Raw genomic sequence first — 21,947 nt, forward strand, 5'->3', positions numbered from 1 at the left:
TATTTGTGTCCTCTTCCGTGAAGGCAGAACCAAAATATTTGTTTAATTGCTCTGCCATTTCCTTGTTCCCCATTATGAATTCTCCCGTTTCTGACTGTAAGGGACCTACATTTGTCTTCAGTAATCTTTTTCTTCTAACATACTTGTAGAAGCTTTTACAGTCCACTTTTATGTTCCTTGCAAGTTTACTCTCATACTCTATTTTTCCCCTCTTAATCAATCTCCTTTGCTGAATTCTAAACTGCAGAGTGAAGCCATGTCGATTTTAACCTCTAAATTTGGTGTCATCAGCAAATTTTGATCTTGTTCCCTTGATTCCGAAATCTAGATTAGTAACTTTGCATGATCTGACTGTGGGATTTTTTCAAATACTTATTTTTCCTGTTCCTTAAGCGAACATGGTTAGATTGGTTTGTAACTGTGTTTATGACCATCACCATGATGTTCCCCTCCCCTCTTGTATTATGTGATTTTAAATCACCTCTGTAGCACTGTAAAAGCTTGAGACAATGGCCAGCTTTCAGTGCTGCCAGTCAGATCATGCAAAGTCTTTGTTCTGAGCACAAAAACGTTTTCAACATAACCAGCAGTTTTAAATAACTCATTTATTTAAATTGAGACCCAAAATTATCTATAGGTGGGTGTGCCTTTTTAGTAACAAATCTACATTGTATAGATTATCGTTATCATTTGGAATATCAGTGTTATTGCACTATTCTGGTTTTCCTCCTTCATGCCTTACTTTTCTGTGTGAGAGATATTGACATTCTCCTGGAGAACCCCTTGTCCTAACTTCTGGAAGGCAGTCATCACCCAAAGGAAAACGGTGCTATAATTGCAAAAAGAAATCTTTTGTTAGTACAGAAATAGAAATAACATGCTAGTAAATCAACGAATACTGAAAATAATATAGAATACAAAATTCTTGCGAGACTGCTCATGGCATGCAACACACTTCACTCCAGACTGACAGAAATGTGTTGATCTTGCAGATTGCCTAGTTTGAAAACCTAAGCTATATTGACCTTCAGTGTGCCTAAGTTGTAAAACCTGAAGAAGGAGCTCCAACTGAAAGCACTCCACTCAGTCCAACTCAACCTCTGTCTAATTTTCTTAAGACTTCTTGGAGAGAAATGGCTGCCACACGACTAATACTGAAATGCATTCCATCATTTTTGGGCTGAATTCAAAGCAAAGAAATGTGCATCCCAACACTGCAAAGCCCCTGCGGAGATATGCAAGATACCAACCATTCTTAAGAAATTCAAAACTGTACAGCGACTCCCATTGCCACATTCATAGCATCCCTAAAGTTTCAGGACTTTGGCCCTCTTTGCTGAGGCTAATTGATTTGCCCTTCCTGTCACCCCGCTGAGATCAGCTAACTTTGCGCAGTACAGGAATTGAAACTATGACCTGTATGGTTCAATACCATACCCGATGGTTGATTCTCACACCAATCCATCTGGAAGTTTAATATGCTGTTCAAAGTCCAGTGCTGAGCATTGAAGGTATACATATCTTTTGATAGTTTGGATAAATGGAGACAAGATAATGGCAAAGCAGGATCCAGATTTGGGTCTTTGATTCTCCCACATGAATTTCACAGAATCACAGAATTTTATAGTACAGGAGGAGGCCATTCAACCCATCACACCCATACCAGCTTTTTTGAAAGAACTATCCACTTAGTCCTATTCCCCTGCCCTTTCCCTCTACCCTTTTAAGTTCTTGTCGGTAGGGCTAGTCACTTCCCCAGGACACAGGAAAGAAAGAAAGGGTCACCCAGCTACCTGAACTCATGCTCCTTCTGGGGGCTTGGCTTTAGATTGGAATAGACTTGGGAATGTTGCTGGTCCTCTTGACCACAGAAGATGTTTGAATTAAGAAGACTCAAAAAAATTAAACAGGGGAAAATAGCTTAAAGTGAGTGTCACCCTCAATGGGAGAAAGTGCATTTTTAAAAAAATTGCTTCATAAGCAACAGAAATTCGTCATGGTAAAAGATGATATCCAAAACATTTAATTGCCATAAACTGAAGTGTCAGCTGTGGTTCAGTTGGTAGTACTCTTATCTCTGAATCGGAAGGTTGTGGGTTCAAGCCCCACTCCAGAGACTTGAGCACAAAATCACAGGCTGATACTCCAGTGCAGTACTGAGGAAGTGCTGCATTGTTGGAGGTTAAACTGAGGCCCTGTCTGCCTTCTCAAGTGGGTGTAAAAGATCCCATGGCACTATTTCAAAGAAGAGCAGGGGAGTTATCCCTGGTGTCCTAGCCAATATTTATCTCTCAACCAACATTACTAAAAACAGATTATCTGGTCATTATCACATTGCTGTTTGTGGGAGCTTGCTGTGTGCAAATTGGCTGCTGCATTTCCTACATTACAACAGTGACTACACTTCAAAGATACAAATTGGCTGTAAAGTGGTTCAGGATGTCCTGAAGCTGTGAAAAGTGCTATATAAATGCAAGTCTTTTTACTGTCTTGAAAGCCAGAAACTCCTAATGAGACATTCCACTGTGGCAGGGTCTAATGATAGACGGTAAGAGATTGATTACCTGACTTAAGCATTTTTAAAATGGACCAAAGCATTGCATTTATTTTATTCCTGTAGGTTTCGGAGCCTCACCACAGCCTTTTTCAGAGATGCCATGGGCTTTTTATTGATCTTTGACCTAACGAATCAACAGAGTTTTCTGAATGTGAGAAACTGGATAAGTAAGTTACCGTGGTAATTCAGTTCTGATTAAAGCATTCTTTTGAGGGGAGGAGCTTTTATTGAAAACTTATCGTGAGCATGACTAAACCTGTTTTTCTACATTGGAAACTTTCTAAAAATGTAAATGTACTCAGCAACTAGCAGAGTTTTATGTTCATGGAGGGCCTTCAGGTAACTGTGAATTAGAATGTTGTGTCACCTCATCTGTTGGAAACCCACGCGTTCACTTATCTGTACTTGTCACCAATTAATCTATACTCACAGTCTGATGTGCAGTTAGCCATTCCACTAGACATATATCTTGTTTTTGGCCAAGGTGCATTCTATTTATCAAACTAGTAATAGGTTTACGACTGAAAAAATAAATGTGTATACTGGGAATATGATAATATATGAGAGATACAATAGCAGAAGTCAGTGATTTGTGACTTTAGGTTAAAGAAATATTATGTGATTACTAGGACAATTTAGAATTTTTTTTATTCGTTCATGGGGTATGGGCATCGCTGGCAAGGCCAGCATTTATTGCCCATCCCTTATTGCCCTTGAGAAGGTGGTGATGAGCCGCCTTCTTGAACTGCTGCAGTCCGTGTGGTGAAGGTTCTCCCACAGTGCTGTTAGGTAGGGACTTCCAGGATTTTGACCCAGTGACGATGATGGTTAGCAGACATGTAAGTAAAAGATTATTTTGAAATCACCCTCATGCGCTGCATTTTAAATGAGTTCCATAAAGCCCTATAAACAAGAAAACAACTAAAGAGTAATCACTAATACAGCTTTATACCACCCAGGCAGATGGAGATGCAGTTGGGTTGTTTCCAAGTTAACTCTGCATACTAATATCTCTTAATGGGCCCTGCACATCAACATTTTAAATCATAAAATTACAGTATTTTACTATTGCATCACACATTTGTGTGTTAAAATAGAAATGTGAATAGGGAACAGTGTGATGTGGGAAGTAAATTCACCATTGATAACCCCATGCACATTCAAATTATCTTACCAAATGGTCTTTGGAATATCACTGGCTCGCAATGGTAACATAAAACCAGAGTTGGAGGTAGGGTTGCCAACCCCTCCAGGATTGGCCTGCAGTCTCCAGGATTCATCTCCAGGACACTGCTGTGAACAACCCTGGAGAAAAATCTTTGGGACATTAAAAAAATTGTGTTTTTTTCATTTTCTTTGAACACTTCTGTTTATTAGTTATAAAATTATTGGAGATGGGAACAATGGTTATTTGACTGACAGTCAAGAATCATCCAATTGGGTAATGAAGTCTTTTCGCTTTTCAATTGGTGTGGGAAGGTGGTGGACCAGAAGGATGGATGTTTTGGGTAACCAATGGCGGGAGTATGGGTACAGGTTAGTTGGAGGCAGGAGGTCATGTGATGAAATCTCCAGAAATACATTCAACCAGAGTTGCCAACCTTAGTTGGAGGGTTTGTGATAACCAGCAGGAAAATGAGATAAGTATATCGCCAGTGAAACTGAGACAGTAAATGGTGAAGTGGAGCTGCCTATCCTGTCTCATTGTCTGCTATTGATATCGATCTTTGAGATCTCAAACCACACAGATGGTACAAAACTATGAACTATTTTGAAATTTGTGTTGTATGACTTCACGAGGTTAGATGAGAAAAATATCTCTGCCATTTCAAACCACACAAATCAATCATGGTCTCATTTAACTACTTTATCCAGCCTCCAAAAGGATATAGATACACGTGAAAGGACTCAGAGACACTGACGAGGATACTTCCAAGCCTTAGGGGACTTAATTATGAAAAAAGGCACAAACAACTAAACTTATTTTCACTGGAGAAAAGAAGACTGAGGAGAGACACGATACATGTCTTCAAAATCATGGAAAGCATGAACGAAGTGCTCCAAACCCACGACCTCTACCACCTAGAAGGACAAGAGCAGCAGGCACATGGGAACAACACCACCTGCACGATCCCCTCCATGTCTCACACCATCCCGACTTGGAAATATATCGCCGTTCCTTCATCGTCGCTGGGTCAAAATCCTGGAACTCCCTTCCTAACAGCACTGTGGGAGAACCTTCACCACACGGACTGCAGCGGTTCAAGAAGGTGGCTCACCACCACCTTCTCAAGGGCAATTAGGGATGGGCAATAAATGCCAGCCTCGCCAGCAACGCCCACATCCCATGAACGAATAAAAAAAAAAGTGAACAATCTATTTAACTTGAATAGCAAGCATAGGACTAGAGGACATAAGTTTTAAATTCCCAAGCCTTGAGCAAGGTTAGAGATGAGAAAAAACTTTTTCTGTCCACAGGATAGTGAATATGTAGAACACACTTGCAGTGAAGGTAGTCGTTACAGGGTCAAATGGCACATTTAAAAAGGAACTGGACTTATATCGGCTGGGAAGCAGGATTAAGGGTTAAAGAGATTTTTTTTCATGGGAGGTTGCAGAAGGAACTTAAAGTAAAGATCAACGGTGCTTTGGGCGGGAGATCCATGATGGAAGAATCATACATGGGTTCTGATTGGAGTGGACTTGATGAGCTGAATGGCCTTTTCTCACTCTAGATTTTCTTATGTTCATATTTCATAACAGTCCTTTCCTAGACTTGATTAAAGGATTTATTTGTGTAATACAGTCCTTTTTTCAAACCTTAGAACAATTAATCACATTAGTGTTGCAAGATATTAACCTAACTTTAATTAATTATAATTCGAATGCTCCTACATTCCTTGTGAGTAAACACATTGGGGTCTAAATTGGGCCGTGTAGCGCCCGTTGTGTAGGCACTATGCGGACTCCTAAGGTCCCAAAATAGTGTCCAGAATGCGTGCGCACACTTCTAGCGTGACGTGCGCCAGACGCCATATTGTTAAAGGAGTTTGCGCACGCACAGATAACGAACGCCTGACACAAAGATTGGTGGCATTGTAAGCAGTGTAGATGACAACATAAAATTACAAAGGGATATTGATAGATTAGGTGAATGGGCAAAACTGTGGCAAATGAAATTCAGTGTAGGCAAATGTGAGGTCATCCACTTTGGATCAAAAAAGGATAGAACAGGGTACTTTCTAAATGGTAAAAAGTTAAAAACAGTGGATGTCCAAAGGGACTTAGGGGTTCAGGTACATAGATCATTGAAGTGTCATGAACAGGTGCAGAAAATAATCAATAAGGCGAATGGAATGCTGGCCTTTATATCTAGAGGACTAGAGTACAAGGGGGCAGAAGTTATGCTGCAGCTATACAAAACCCTGGTTAGACCGCATCTGGAGTACTGTGAGCAGTTCTAGGCACCGCACCTTCGGAAGGACATATTGGCCTTGGAGGGAGTGCAGCGTAGGTTTACTAGAATGATACCCGGACTTCAAGGGTTACGTTACGAGGAGAGATTACACAAATTGGGGTTGTATTCTCTCGAGTTTAGAAGGTTAAGGGGCGATCTGATCGAAGTTTATAAGATATTAAGGGGAACAGATAGGGTGGATAGAGAGAAACTTTTTGCGCTGGTTGGGGATTCTAGGAGTAGGGGGCACAGTCTAAAAATTAGAGCCAGACCTTTCAGGAATGAGATTAGAAAACATTTCTACACACAAAGGGTGGTAGAAGTTTGGAACTCTCTTCCGCAAACGGCAATTAAATCTGAAGTAGATAGCTTTTTGGCAACCAAAGGTATTAAGGGATATGGGCCAAAGGCAGGTATATGGAGTTAGATCACAGATCAGCCATGATCTTATCAAATGCCGGAGCAGGCTCAAGGGGCTGAATGGTCTACTCCTGGTCCTATGTTCCAATGAACGCCGGCACCATGTAAAGTAGGGAGAATATGCGGTAGATCAGTGTGCAACACTGATTTAAAGAGACAGATGTGATTTTAGAACTCAACGCTCCAGCCAACACACTGTCTTAACCTCGCCCAGCTGAACAGATCGTAAACAGCATGGAGGACCCCCCCCACCAGCGTTATTTAAAGGGATAATGCAGGAGTTACAGGTTAGTGGCTGGATTATTGCTTCTGGCTGCTGACGCATTTGTACCTGTTTATGGAGGTCTCCTGTACTTTAATACTAGGACTCGGGGACATATCCTAAAATTAGAGCCAGAACTTGAAGTTAGGAAACGCTTCTGCACTCAAAGGGTGGTAGAAGTTTGGAACGCTCGTCTGCAAATGGCAGTTGATGCTAGCTCAATTGTTAATTTTAAATATGAGATTGATAGATTTTTGTTTACCAAAGGTATTAAGGGATATGGGGCTAAGGCAGTTACATGGAGTTAGGTCACAGATCAACCATGATCTCATTGAAAGGCGGAACAGGCTCGAGGGGCTAAATGGCCTACTCCTGTTCCCATCTTCCTATAATAAAGTTTCAACACTCTACAGGGAGTGGACTGGCTGGCTGACAGGCAAAAGCAAGGGCACTGGCAGAGTGGCAGGGATGGGACAGGAATGTTGTCATCCTGAGAGAGTACAGCAGGTTCATGTTCCATGGAGCCACTGCCACTTGCTGCCTCCTGTTATGCGCCACCTTCTCCGGCACAAAAGCGGGACATGTGTTGGTGAATCTCCTGCAAGCTGTTTGGGTGATGAGCCTGTTATGGTTGACTAGCTGTCAGTGTGCGTGACTTGTGAGTTGTGAGTGTGCGGCTTGCAACAGTGGTAAAGTGTGAGGGTGAGAGGAAGCATCTGAATGGAAGAGTTGAGTACTGATGGAAAGAGTTTGTTGGTATGTGGGTGATGGGGGGTGATATGCTCCTCCTGCAAGATGTGGGAAGTCATGGACACTACCAGTGTCCCTGCCGACCATGTGTGCGGGAAGTGTGTCCACCTGCAGCTACTGACCGATCGTATCTCGGAGCTGGAGCTGCGGGTGGACTCACTGTGGAGCATCCGCGATGCAGAGAAACTCGTGGATAGCACGTTTAGCGAGTTGGTCACACCGCAGGTAAAGGGTATACAGGCAGGAAGTGAATGGGTGACCACCAGGAAGAGTAAGAGGTGCAGGCAGGTAGTGCAGGGGTCCCCTGTGGCCATCCCCCTCTCAAACAGATATGCCACTTTGGATGCTGTTGTGGGGGATGACTTATCAGGGGAAGGCAGCAGCAGCCAACTTCCTGGCACCACGGGTAGCTCTGCTGCACAGGCTGGGAGGAAAAAGAGTGAAAGAGCTATAGTGATAGGGGACTCAATTGTAAGGGGAATAGACAGGCGTTTCTGCGGCCGCAACCGAGACTCCAGGATGGTGTGTTGCCTCCCTGGTGCAAGGATCAAGGACGTCTCGGAGCGGCTACAGAACATTTTGGAGGGGGAGGGCGAACAGCCAGCTGTCGTGGTGCACATAGGCACCAACGATATAGGTAAAAAAGGGGATGAGGTCCTAAAAGCAGAATATAGGGAGTTAGGAGGTAAATTAAAAAATAGGACCTCAAAGGTAGTAATCTCAGGATTGCTGCCAGTGCCACGTGCTAGTCAGAGTAGAAATAGGAGGATATTTCAAATGAATACGTGGCTAGAGGAATGGTGCAAGGGGGAGGAATTCAAATTCCTGGGACACTGGAAACGGTTCTGGGGGAGGTGGGACCAGTACAAACAGGACGGTCTGCACCTGGGCAGGGCCGGGACCGCTGTCCTAGGAGGAGTGTTTGCTAGTGCTGTTGGGGAGGGTTTAAACTAAAGTGGCAGGGGGTTGGGAACCTGAGCAGGGAGAGAGAGGAAAGCGTAACAGGAAGGGACAGAAGGTATGGAGTAATAGGTAAAGTGTTAAAAAAGGAAAAAGCAGGAACTAAGCGTCACAAAACAGATTTGAAAGTTCTTTATCTGAATGCACGTAGCATTCGTAACAAAATGGACGAGTTAACGGCACAAATAACTACGTATGGGTATGATCTTGTGGCCATTACAGAAACATGGCTGCAGGGTGACAACGACTGGGAATTAAATATGCCAGGGTATTTAACAATCAGGAAGGACAGGCAGGAAGGAAGGGGAGGTGGGGTGGCTATGTTAATAAAGGAAGGAATCACTGTAATACAGATAAATGATATTGGGACAAAGCATCAAGATAATGAAACAGTTTGGGTGGAGATAAGGAATAATAAGGGGAAAAAAACATTAGTGGGCGTAGTATATAGGCCTCCTAATAGTTGCAACTCTGCTGGAAGAAGTATTAATCAGGAAATAGTCGGGGCATGTAATAAGGGAACAGCTATAATTATGGGGGATTTTAATTATCATATTAACTGGACAAATCAAATTGGGCAGAGCAGCCTTGAGGACGAGTTCATTGAGTGCATCAGGGATGGATTTCTTGAGCAGTATGTAACTGATCCTACAAGGGGGCAGGCAACCTTGGACCTGGTCCTGTGTAATGAGTCAGGATTAATTAATAATGTCCTAGTTAAGGATCCCCTTGGAACAAGCGACCACATCATGGTTGAATTCCATATCCAATTAGAGGGTGAGAAGGTTGATTCTCAAACAAGCGTACTGAGCTTGAATAAAGGAGACTATGATGGTATGAGAGCGGAATTGATTAAAGTGGACTGGGAAAATAGATTAAAGGGTAAGACGGTACATGAGCAGTGGTGTTCATTTAGGGAGTTATTTTACAACTTTCAAAATAAATATATTCCACTGAGGAAAAAAGGGTGTAAAAGAAATGACAGCCATCCGTGGCTAAGTAAAGAAATCAAGGATAGTATCCGACTAAAAACAAGGACATATAAGGTAGCCAAACTTAGTGGGAGGATAGAAGATTGGGAATTCTTCAAAAGACAGCAAAAAGTAACTAAAGGATTGATTAAGAAAGGGAAGTTAGATTATGAAAAGAAATTAGCAAAAAATATAAAAACAGATAGCAAGAGTTTCTATAGTTATATAAAAAGAAAAAGGGTGGCTAAGGCAAACGTAGGTCCCTTAAAGGATGAGACCGGGAAATTAATGGTGGGAAACATGGAGATGGCAAAAATGCTGAACAAATATTTTGTTTCAGTCTTTACAGTAGAGGACACTAAGAATATCCCAACACTGGACAAACAGGGGACTCTACGGGGGGAGGAGCTAAATACGATTAAAATCACTCAGGAGATGGTACTCAGTAAAATAATGGGACTCAAAGCGGATAAATCCCCTGGACCTGATGGCTTCCATCCTAGGGTCTTGAGGGAAGTGGCAGTAGGGATTGTGGATGCTTTGGTGATAGTTTTCCAAAATTCCCTGGACTCAGGAGAGGTCCCGGCAGATTGGAAAACTGCTAATGTAACACCGTTATTTAAAAAGGGTAGTAGGCAGAAGGCTGGAAATTATAGGCCAGTTAGCTTAACATCTGTGGTGGGTAAAATTTTGGAGTCTATTATTAAGGAGACAGTAACGGAACATTTAGATAAGCATAATTTAATAGGACAAAGTCAGCATGGCTTTATGAAGGGGAAGTCATGTCTGACAAATTTGCTTGAGTTCTTTGAGGATATAACGTACAGGGTGGATAAAGGGGAACCAGTGGACATAGTGTATTTCGACTTCCAGAAGGCATTCGACAAGGTGCCACATAAAAGATTATTACTTAAGATAAAAAATCACGGGATTGGGGGTAACATTCTGGCATGGGTGGAGGATTGGTTATCGAACAGGAAGCAGAGAGTTGGGATAAATGGTTCATTTTCGGACTGGCAACCAGTAACCAGTGGTGTTCCACAGGGGTCGGTGCTGGGTCCCCAACTCTTTACAATCTATATTAACGATTTGGAGGAGGGGACCGAGTGCAACATATCAAAATTTGCAGATGATACAAAGATGGGAGGGAAAGTAGAGAGTGAGGAGGACATAAAAAACCTGCAGGGGGATATAGACAGGCTGGGTGAGTGGGCGGAGATTTGGCAGATGCAATATAATATTGGAAAATGTGAGGTTATGCACTTTGGCAGGAAAAATCAGAGAGCAAGTTATTTTCTTAATGGCGAGAGACTGGAAAGTACTGCAGTACAAAGGGATCTGGGGGTCCTAGTGCAAGAAAATCAAAAAGTTGGTATGCAGGTGCAGCAGGTGATCAAGAAAGCCAACGGAATGTTGGCTTTTATTGCTAGGGGGATAGAATATAAAAACAGGGAGGTATTGCTGCAGTTATATAAGGTATTGGTGAGACCGCACCTGGAATACTGCATACAGTTTTGGTCTCCATACTTAAGAAAAGACATACTTGCTCTCGAGGCAGTACAAAGAAGGTTCAATCGGTTAATCCCGGGGATGAGGGGGCGGACATATGAGGAGAGGTTGAGTAGATTGGGACTCTACTCATTGGAGTTCAGAAGAATGAGAGGCGATCTTATTGAAACATATAAGATTGTGAAGGGGCTTGATCGGGTGGATGCAGTAAGGATGTTCCCAAAGATGGGTGAAACTAGAACTAGGGGGCATAATCTTAGAATAAGGGGCTGCTCTTTCAAAACTGAGATGAGGAGAAACTTCTTCACTCAGAGGGTGGTAGGTCTGTGGAATTTGCTGCCCCAGGAAGCTGTGGAAGCTACATCATTAGATAAATTTAAAACAGAAATAGACAGTTTTCTAGAAGTAAAGGGAATTAGGGGTTATGGGGAGCGGGCAGGAAATTGGACATGAAGCTGAGTTCGGATCGGTCAATGCCCTGTGGGTGGCGGAGAGGGCCCAGGGGCTGTGTGGCCGGGTCCTGCTCCTACTTCTTGTGTTCTTTAGATTTGTGGTTGGGATCAGATCAGCCATGATCTTATTGAATGGCGGAGCAGGCTCGAGGGGCCGATTGGCCTACTCCTGCTCCAATTTCTTATGTTCTTATGTTCTTATGTAATGCGTGGAGCAGTGGATGCGGCTAGTGGTGCAGTTGGTAGGAGATGCCCCTTGACAGTTGACCTCATTTGCCTTGACAACTCGAGTCAAAGCATTGAAGATCTTCCTGCACTGCATCCATGTTTGTGGTGCTGTGTCCCTGGCATTGACTTCGCCCCTACTGCCTCCCACTGCCTCATGAGCATATGTCTGGAAGGCCTCTTACCCCCACCCCCCCTGTGGATATAGGATGCTCCTCCTTCTGTCCACCTCTTGCAGCAAGGCCTCTAGTGCATCATCAGAGAACCTTGTTGCATGCTGTCTCGCAGGCCTGGTACAAACTCAGATAGGTAGACTGGTGGGGTCTCCACTGGTTTGGAGATTGGAGGATGTGGGATTTAGTGCATAACTTTTAGGTTAATCGCGTACAGCGACCCCCGCACCCTGTTTTGGGGGTTATCCAATATAACCCCAATTGGTTCCTAATATTCGCCCCCTCAAACAATGATTGTTATAGGAATACCCTTGAATAAAAGCCTAAAGTGCACTTGTCTTTGATCAGTCTTCTGGAAAAAGGCCACCCAATGTACAAGTTAACAATAAAAAATTCACTGAAAAGCTGGATAGTCTTAGGCTTGGGTCCCACCAAATACCCTGCCCTCAGATTGAAACTCACCCCCCATATTTGTCACTAATCGCCAGCATTTTCTTGCCTCCTTACTTTCAATAGAAGACTTTCACTGCTGCTGTGAATGTTGAGGTAACCCTACATTCACAGAGTTCTCTTGCTTTCTCTTTGCTCACCAGAGAAAGCAAGAGAAATAATTCAAATAGGTTTTATTTTGTCTTTGGAATGTGGATAACATTGACAAGGCAGTATTTATGGCCCATCCCTAGTTTCCCTGGGGGCATTGAGTCAACCAGGAACTGGAGTCACATCTAAGCCAGACCAGGTAGGTGGGGCAGGTCCCTCTCTGAAGGAGATTTGTGAACGAGTTGGGTTTTTACAACATTTTTTGATGGGCGTCGCTGGCAAGGCCAGCATTTATTGGCCATCCCTAGTCGAGTTTGAGAAGGTTGTGGTGGGTCTTCTTCTTTAACCACTGTACTCCATGTGGTGAAGGTGCTTCCACAGTGCTGTTAGATAGGCAATTCCAGGATTTTGACCCAGCGATGAAGAAGGAATGTTCATGTCGGGATGGTGTGAGAATTTGGAACTTGGAGGTGATGATATTCCCATGCATCTTTTGCCCTTGTCCTTCTAGGTGGCGGAGGTTGCAGGCTTTGGAAGTGTTGCTGGACAAGCCTTCGCGCCTTGATGCAGCGCATCCTGTAGATAGTACACACTACAGCCATGGTGGAGGGAGTGGCTGTTTAAGCTGGTGGATGGGGTGTTGCTCAAGCGAACTGTTTTGTCCTGGATGGTGTCAAGCTTCTTGACTGTTGTTGCAGCTGCACCCATCCAGGCAAGTGGAGTGTATTCCATCACACTCTTGACTTGTGCATTGTCGATGGTGGAGAAGTTATGGGGAATCAGGAGGTGAACCACTCGCCGCAGAATTCCCAGCCTCTGACCTGCTCTAGTAGCCACAGCATTTATTTGGCTGGTCCAGTTGAGCTTCAGGTCAAAGGTGACCCCCAGGATATTGATGGTGGGGGATTCGGCGATGGTAATGCCGTTGAATGTCAAGGGGAAGTGCTTAGCCCCTCTCTTGTTGAAGATGGTCCTTGCCTCACATTTGTATGATGCAAATGTTACTTGCCACTTACCAGCCCAATCCTGGATCTGGTCCAGATCTTGCTGCATGCGGGCACGGACTGTTTCATTATCTGAGGGGTTGCGAATGGAACTGAACACTGTGCAATCATCAGCGAACAGGCCCACATCTGACCTTATGATGGAAGGAAGGTCTTTGATGAAGCAGCTGAAGATGGTTGGGCCTGGGACGTTGCCCTGAATAACTCCTGCAGCAATGTCCTGGGGCTGAGATGATTGGCCTCCAACAACCACAACCATCTTCCTTTGTGCCAGGTATGACGCCAGCCACTGGAGACTTTCCCCCTGATCCTCATTGCCTTCAGTTTTACTAGGACTCCTTGGTGCCACATTCAGTTGAATGCTGCCTTGATGTCAAGGGCAATCACTCTCATCTCACCTCTGGAATTCAGATCTTTTGTCCATAGAATCATAGAAAGGTTACAGCAGGGAAGGAAGCCATTTGGCCCATCGAGTCCGTGCCGGCTCTATGCAAGAGCAATACAGTTAGTCCCACTCCCCCGCCCTTTCCCCGTAGCCCTGCAATTTTTTTGCTTTCAAGTACTTATTCAGTTTCCTTTTGAAGGTCATGATTGAATCTGCCTCGGGCAGTGCAGTCCAGATCCTAACCACTCGCTGTGTAAAAAACATTTTCCTCATGTCATCTTTGGTTCTGTTGCCAATTACCTTAAATCTATGTCCTCTGGCCCTTGACCCTTCCTACTCTGTCTAGACCCTTCATGATTTTCAATACCTCTATCAAATCTCCTCACAACCGTCTCTGTTCCAAGGAGAACAACCCCAGCTTCTCCAGTCTATCCATGTAACTAAAGTCCCTCATTCCTGGAATCATTCTAGAAAATCTCTTCTGCACCCTCTCTAAGGCCTTCACATCTTTTCTAAAGTACGGTGCCCAGAACTGGACACAATACTCCAGTTGTGGCTGAACTAGTGTTTTATAAAGGTTCAAGATGACTTCCATACTTTTGTACTCTATGCCTCTATTTATAAAGCCCAGGATCCCGTATGCTTTTTTATCCGCTTTCTCAACCTGCCCTGCCACCTTCAACGATTTGTGCACACATACCCCCAGATCTCTCTGTTCCTGTACCCCTTTTAGAGTTGTGCCCTCTAGTTTATATTGCCTCTCCTCGTTCTTCCTACCGAAATGTATCACTTCGCATTTTTCTGCGTTAAATTTCATCTGCCACGTGTCCGCCCATGCCACCACCCTGGTTATATACTCTTGAGGTCTGTCACAATCCTCCTCACTTTTTTCTACCCTTCCAAATTCTGTGTCATTTGCAAATTTTGAAATTGTGTCCTGTACACCCAAGTCCAAGTCACTAATATATATCAAGAAAAGCAGTGGTCCCAGTACCGACCCCTGGGGAACACCACCGTACTCCTCCCTCCAGTCCGAAAACAACCGTTCATCACTACTCTCTGCTTCCTGTCCCTTAGCCAATTCTGTATCCATGTTGCTACTGCCCCCTTTATTCCATGGGCTGCAAACTTGATGATAAGCAGTTTATCAAATGCCTTTTGAAAGTCCATGTAAACCACATCAACTGAATTGCCTTCATCTACCCTCTCCTTTACCTCGTCAAAAAACTCTATCAGGTTAGTTAAACACGATTTGCCTTTAACAAATCCATGCTGGCTTTCCCTAATCAATTCACCCTCTTCCATGTGACTGCTAATTCTGTCCCGGATTATCGTTTCTAAAAGTTTTCCCACCACCGAGGTTAAACTGACTGGCCTATAGTTGCTGGGTTTATCCTTACACCCTTTTTTGAACAAGGGTGTAACTTTTGCAATTCTCCAGTCCTCTAGCACCACCCCCATATCTACGGATGTTTGGAAGATTATGGCCAGTATCTCCACAATTTCCACCCATACTTCCCTCAGCAACCTAGGATGCATCCTATCTGGACCGGGTGACTTATCTACTTTAAGTACAGCCAGCCTTTCAAGTACCTCTTCTTTACTTTGTCCATGTTTAAATCCTTCTATGTCCTCACCCCGCCATATCTCTGTAACCTCCTCCAGGCCTTTAACCCTCACCCCAAACTGTCTATTCCTCTGACTCTGGCCTCGTGTGAACACCTCCCTTCCTCTCGCCCCATCATTGGCAGCTATACCTTCAGCCACCTAGGACCCATGTTCTGGAATTCCCTCAATAAGTCCCTCAGCCTCCACTTTCCATCCTTTTGGTCATCGCTCCTTAAACCTCTTTGAAGCACCTTGAGATGTTTTTCCATGGTAAAGACACGATATAAATACAAATTTTTATTGTAGTTTTTTTATATACGTACCCAAAGTTGATTTTAATGCATTGCGAGTGCAGACACTCCTTTAAAATTTAAGTTAGGTGAGCAAGACTACATATACATGTAAACACTTATGTGCAGAGCACTTTCTTAATTGATTGTTTGACTAACAGCCAAGCAGTATGAACAAAGTACTGCCAACTGGGAATGGATACAATGTCTATTGACCTGAGATCAGTATAAATGCACCTTTGGATTATTTACAACACTCTCCACCTTCAAATAGCTGAGTTAGGAGGAACTCACACTTTTCCTCATTTCATAGCTGCATTCCTGTAGTTTGGTATGAATTTTTCCTCAATTGACTGGTTGCTGAACTGTTGACATATTTATGTGTTTGTGACTGACTGCGTACTGAATAATGGCGCATCTGTTTTGCCAGCACTTTAAATCTGCCTTTGCATTTGTCTGCGTCAGTCTGTATGGGGGTCATTTTAACTCAATCTGCCCAAACCTGGATTTTACTTTCCATTGAAGTCATTGGAAAGTAAATCAGGCGGGGCGTAAAACAGGTGGCCGATCGAATCCCGTCAGTTTCTTGCCATGCGGGTTAGGTTAAAATGACTCCCATGTCTCTCTCTCTCTATCTCTCTCTGTTCATTGATACCACTTTTGCCTTTGACTTAGAATGTTGTGGGTTCAAGCCCCATTTCAGAAAGTCAGCATAAAACCTAAGCTGACATTTACTGCTGAAGGTATGTGTATTGTCAGAGGTGCCAGTCTTTGAATGACGTGTTAAACCGAGGCTCCTACCTTTCCGGTGGTTGTTAAAGATCCCGTGGCATTATTTGAAGAAGAGCAGGCTGTTCCCCTGGTGTCCTGGCTATCATTTCTCCCTCAACCAACACCATTAGATCGCCATTAACTGGTCATTCATCTCATTATTGTTTGTGGGATCATGCTGTGTGGAAACAGACTGTTATATTTACTCAAATAACACTGAACTACAAAATATAATTCAATGTATGTGAAGCATTTTAAGACATTTCTGAGGGATATAATAAGGCTGTATATAAATGCAGAAACAACTCTTAGTTGACTATCCTCCTTATTTATATATTTTTAAGAAAAATTTCTGGGGCTTTTCTTTGGGGTCCAGGTCATAATTCTAGCCTGGGCTGCCAATTGGGACTCACTTCCACCTATTGGTGAGTTGGTACACCTGGGCTCACTTTGACATACCTCCTCTGGGTCCCACTGACCGTTGAAAACTCGGGGACTCTGACTGTAGGGAATCCACACCCTCTCTTCTGCCGATGGTCTTGTTTGGAACAGGCAAAAGCTCAACCCCCAACAGGCCAACCCAGAATCCCTGACATAAGGCTGGTATCTAATTTGTGGCCTAGTTTGTGGCCCTTCTAGTGCACACCTGCTGAAGTTAGGGTGGGATGACATGCGCTGTAGTTTCAGCCCTAATGCTTTTTTCCCCCATACTGCTTTTTTATGTGTATTCAGAGAAACTGTTTTATCACATTATAATTTCACAGGTAATATAGTGGAGCTGAAATGTCTGCGGATGTCTGAGATACTGTTGCAGGTAACTGCGGGAATGTCTGCAATGGAGAGAAGGCTAGCCTCCATTGAGCTTCAAGCACATCTCACAAATGACTCCATTCAGGCCCTGACAACGGCTGTTCGGACTCATGGTGAACAACATTCTGCCGCCTTAAACATGTAGATAGAAACTTTACAACTGGGCTTCCAAGGCATCATACATGTCCTCCAAACTGTTCTCCAGCAAGATGGTAGGAGTGATGTGGGCCTGGTCCAGAAGAGGGATGATGGCGAAAGGGGACATGGAAGTGGGGACGCCATTCAAAGCGCTTCCAAGTCTCACCCGTTACCCCCCTCTCAACCAGTACCTGCAATGTTACCGCCTCTCCAGGTGGCTGAGTCTGCCCCTGCACAGCTGCAGGTGGAGCAGTCTTTGGAGGGGCCCTCATGGGCTGAAAACCCCAGAGGGCGTAGGCCGAAAGCATCTAAGCAGTCCAGACATGGATATGAGCAACCTGTCACTACTTCTGCTGCAGCCACAGGGGATGCATCACATAGAAGTAGTAGGAAGAGAAAGGCTAAGGATTTGTGATCACGAAGGGTATGCACAAGGGTGTCTGACAGACTGTCATGTTTTTCATTTATATTTCTTTTTTGTTAAAGTCACATTAAATGTTACCATTCTCACCACTGCTGCCACATCTAACCCATTCTTGACTGGCTTTAGTGATAGGGCCCTTTCATGAGCTTCATCATGAAAGGCACACTTACATAAGAACATAAGAAATAGGAGCAGGAGTAGGCCAATCAGCCCCTTGATGCCACGCAGTGGGTGACTTTACAGTGGGTTGTACTGTAGTTGTAGGACTGTTTTGTGTTGGGTGGGGGTGGGGGGTACCGGTGTTGGTGCTGGTCTTTCCAGGTCGAGTGAGGATTGGACTATTCTTACTTTGTGATCTTATGCGAACCATTCACATATCAGTGACTCCGTGGCCTCAAGAGAGCCAGATGAGCTGCTGCTCTGCCCATGGGTTCATCTTCCTCCTCCTCCTCCTCCTCCTCCTGCTCCTCCTCCTCCTCCTCCTCCTCCTGCTCCTGGTCCTCCTCCTTCTGCTCCTCCTCCTCCCCCTCCTGCTCCTGCTGCTCCTCCTCCTCCTCCTGCTCCTGCTCCTCTTCCTTCTCCTCCTCCTGCTCCTCCTCCTCCTCCTGCTCCTTCTTCTCCTGCTCTTGCTCCTCCTCCTCCTTTTCTTCCTCCTGCTCCTCTTCCACATCCTGCTCCTCCTCCTGCTCCTCTTCCTCCTCCTGCTCCTCCTCCTCTTCCTGCTCCTCCTGCTCCTGCTCCTCTTCCTGCTCCTGCTCCTCCTCCTCCTCCTACTCCTCCTCCTCCTGCTCTGCTTCCTGCTCCTCCTAAATGTTCATTGCAGATGTGGATGGTGAATGAGGGCATGGGGCCTCATCAGCCGGACCCCTTTCTGTTGTGCCATGTTGTGCAGGACACAACACAACTACTATAATGTGACCCACTCTCGCTGGTGTGTATTGATGCGCTCCCCCAGAACGATCGAGGCACCAAAATCGCATCTTCAGCAGCCCTATCGCATGTTCAATTACAGACCTGTTGGCGATGTGACTGTCGTTGTATCAACGCTGTTGCTCGCTGACTCCTCAGAGGTGTCATGAGTCAAGTGTGCAGGGGGTATCCCTTGTCCCCGAGGAGACAGCCCTGGAGGGTATTCGGTGCGTGGAAGAGGTCCGGGCTGTTGGATTCCCTCAGAATGAAGGAATCGTGGCAGCTGCCAGGAATCTGGCACACACGTGAAGGAATCTTTTGCGTTGGTCAAAATGAGCTGAGTGTTGATGGAGTGATATCCCTTTCTGTTGATGAACAGTCCAGGCTCGTGTGGAGGTGCTCAGATTGCTATATGTGTACAATCGATTGCACCCTGTACACGTGGGAAGCCAGCCACAGAGTGGACTCCCACTGCCCTCTCTGTCTGGCTGAGGTCGCCCATGGGGAAGTTGACCCTGCGAAACAAACTATCGGTGACCTGTCTTATGCACTTGTCGGCAGACGAGTGAGAGACACCGGCGATGTCACCAGTGGCACCCTGGAATGGTCCGGAGGCAAAGAAATTGAGGGCAGTGGCCACTTTAACGTCGACAGGTAATGAGATGCCACCAGGCCCAGCCAGGAGCAGCCCGATATGAAGGATGTTGCAGGTGTCTGCGACCACCTGGCGACTCACTCTCAGCCTCTGTATGCACTGCTCCTCAGAGAGGTCCAGGATGCTCAGCCTCGGTCTGTCGACCCTCTGATGAAGGTAGTGCCTCCTGCAACGTCGGTCCCTCTGTTGTTCCCCTCCCTGCTCTTGTGCAGGTGCCTGTGGCGCACCACTGTGTTGTGGAGCTCCAAGTGGTGGAAGTGCACGCCGTGCCTGGCGAGGATGGTGATGTTGCTCGTCCTCGGATGTAGTGGTGAATGCAGCCTTCGCGCCCCCCCCCCCCCCCCATCCTGATGGTGTCGGTTTGAGGTGGTCTGAAATGTAGGTAAATATGTGTAGACAGAAGAATTCTGAGACTAAACCAAGAATTTTCAGTCTAAACACAAAGATCTCCCAGCCAAAAGTTTGCCTGAGAGAACTGAGTCCCCTGCTGTAATAACTGACCTTTTATCCCAATCTATCAACGAGGGATTTAAATGTCCAAATGGCTGCCGACTGAAACCCGACTACTTTCACATGGCGTGTTTCACACAGCACGGGAAACACGTTGAGGCAGCATTGAAATCGTTTGCCCTCATTGGATTTATGTACATTTAAATTGGATTTACTGTTTTAAATATCGTCCCGCCGGCTTTAATTGCTGGTGGGACCTCCGGGTTCGGGAACGGGGCGTGCACCCAGATGACTCTGGGTCATGCGTGTTTTTCGGCGGGTTGGAGCCACGAATTCCTGCCCGCTCCAGACGACCCTGATTTTCTATGCCCCAACTCACCCACACTTTCATTTCAAAATCGTGCCCTAAATGTTTTTAATGTTTCTTTCATTCAGGCCAGCTTCAAGCAAATGCATATTGTGAAAATCCTGACGTGGTTTTAATTGGAAACAAAGCGGATTTGTCCGATCAGAGAGAGGTGCAAGAGAAGCATGCAAAAGAGCTAGCAGACAAATACGGGTGAGTGCTCTGCTCACTTAACTTTTATCATGTCCGTTTTGAGTAGTTTGACCGTTTTGGAGCTGAATAACTTGGTGGCACTGGCAGTGAAAGAACTTAATCGGTCTTTTCTCGTCCATTTTTCCCCATTAAAAAAATAGAATTCTGATTGGTGCCTGTTTAGTTACAAATAGGTTGTAAATATCTGTGTTCTGTACCTGACCAGTCAGAGTAATTTCTGAAAATTAAGATGGGCCCTGATTTTAACTCTGGGCGGGTTTTGGGCGTTCGGGTATCAGTGTGAGTTAGAAACTCGCCCACTGCTTCAGAAAAAAGGCCCAAGCTACTTTAACTCCCGGGCCTCATTTAAATCCTGCCGGCCGACTTCCCGGGAAGCGGCGGAAAATCACGCGGCCCAGAGCGTAACTGCCGACACTGGGTAGGTGGGGGTGTCAGCTGCCGGGGTTGTCTCATGGGGGTCTTGCGATCGGGAAGTGAGGGGCGAATCAGCAGACGGGAAGGCCCCAGCTTTTATTGTGGGGCCCAGCGGAGCATTTCTGCTCTTCCTGGCCCCACAAAGAAATCATAAAAACTTAACTCTTGCCACCTTAATTCCCCGTCCCACTCCCACTCTGGCCTCCCTGTCCTCGGCCTCTTACACTGTTCCAGTGAAGCTCAGTGGAAGCTCGAGGAACAGCACCTCGTCTTTCGTTTAGGCACTTTACAACCTTCCATACTCAACATTGATTTCAATAACTTCAGATCATAACCACTGCTCCCATTTTCTCGGAAAGTCAGTGCTGGTAATGGTTCTGTTGTAACCATTTACGTCGCCTCACTTTTGTTTCTTTATAGTTCCAATTCCACCCTCCTTGCCTTGCACTGTCATCCCCTTTGTCATTTAATCACTCCTTGCCCTCCACCCTATCACAGACCTTCTCTTTTGTTCTCCACCCCCCCCCCCCCCACCCTGCCTTTATCCTTGGCTTTGTACTTGTTTATGAACTGTTTAATCTCTAACTTCTTCCAGTTCTAATGAAAGGTCATCGACCTGAAACGTTAACTCTGTTTCTCACGCCATAGACGCTGCCTGACCTGCTGAGTCTTTCTAGCATTTTCTGTTTTTATTTTATATTATATAAAAGCCAGAGGACACAGATTTAAGGTGATCGGCAAAAGAACCAGAGGCAACATGAGGAAACATTTTTTTACGCAGCGAGTTGTACTGATCTGAAATGCACTGCCTGAAAGGGTGGTGGAAGCAGATTCAATAGTAACTTTCAAAAGGGAATTGGATAAATTCTTGAAGGGAAAAATTTTACAGGGCTATGGGGTAAGAGCAAGGGCATGGGACTAAATGGATAGCTCTTTCAAAGAGCCAGCACAAGCACAATGGGCCGAATGGCCTCCTTCTATGCTGTACCTAAAAAAAAACATACCAGTTTAGCCCTGATCCTCTTTTCCCCCTGTCTTAACCTGGCAGGTTTCTCTTGAAATTTCTAGCAGCAAAGTATGTTGTGACTTGGTCTGAGGCTTAAAAGCAGATCATCTGGCTTCAAAGTCAGACAAGGTGCATGGAGTTGGTGGGGGGAACTATATTTTAAAAAAAAAGAAAATCAAAACCCCTTGCATGTGATTTTTAACAAGAATAGGGATTCATCATTCTGGTCTACACCATGGCTCCTCCGG

General features: G+C 45.0%; 1 protein-coding gene across 6 annotated transcripts in view; it reads left to right on the forward strand.

The window, feature by feature from the left end:
- The window catches only part of rab27b (RAB27B, member RAS oncogene family), a 178,570-nt gene that overhangs the window by 155,874 nt on the left and 749 nt on the right, over positions 1-21,947 (forward strand). For all 6 annotated transcript variants that reach the window (XM_067983695.1, XM_067983667.1, XM_067983677.1 and 3 more), the window contains exons 4-5: positions 2,621-2,724; positions 20,156-20,279. In XM_067983695.1, the coding sequence (XP_067839796.1) occupies positions 2,621-2,724; positions 20,156-20,279 (228 nt within the window). The remainder of the gene's footprint in view (positions 1-2,620; positions 2,725-20,155; positions 20,280-21,947) is intronic.

The sequence above is a fragment of the Heptranchias perlo genome, chromosome 1 (assembly GCF_035084215.1).
Source record: "Heptranchias perlo isolate sHepPer1 chromosome 1, sHepPer1.hap1, whole genome shotgun sequence".
Taxonomy (NCBI): Eukaryota; Metazoa; Chordata; class Chondrichthyes; order Hexanchiformes; family Hexanchidae; genus Heptranchias; species Heptranchias perlo.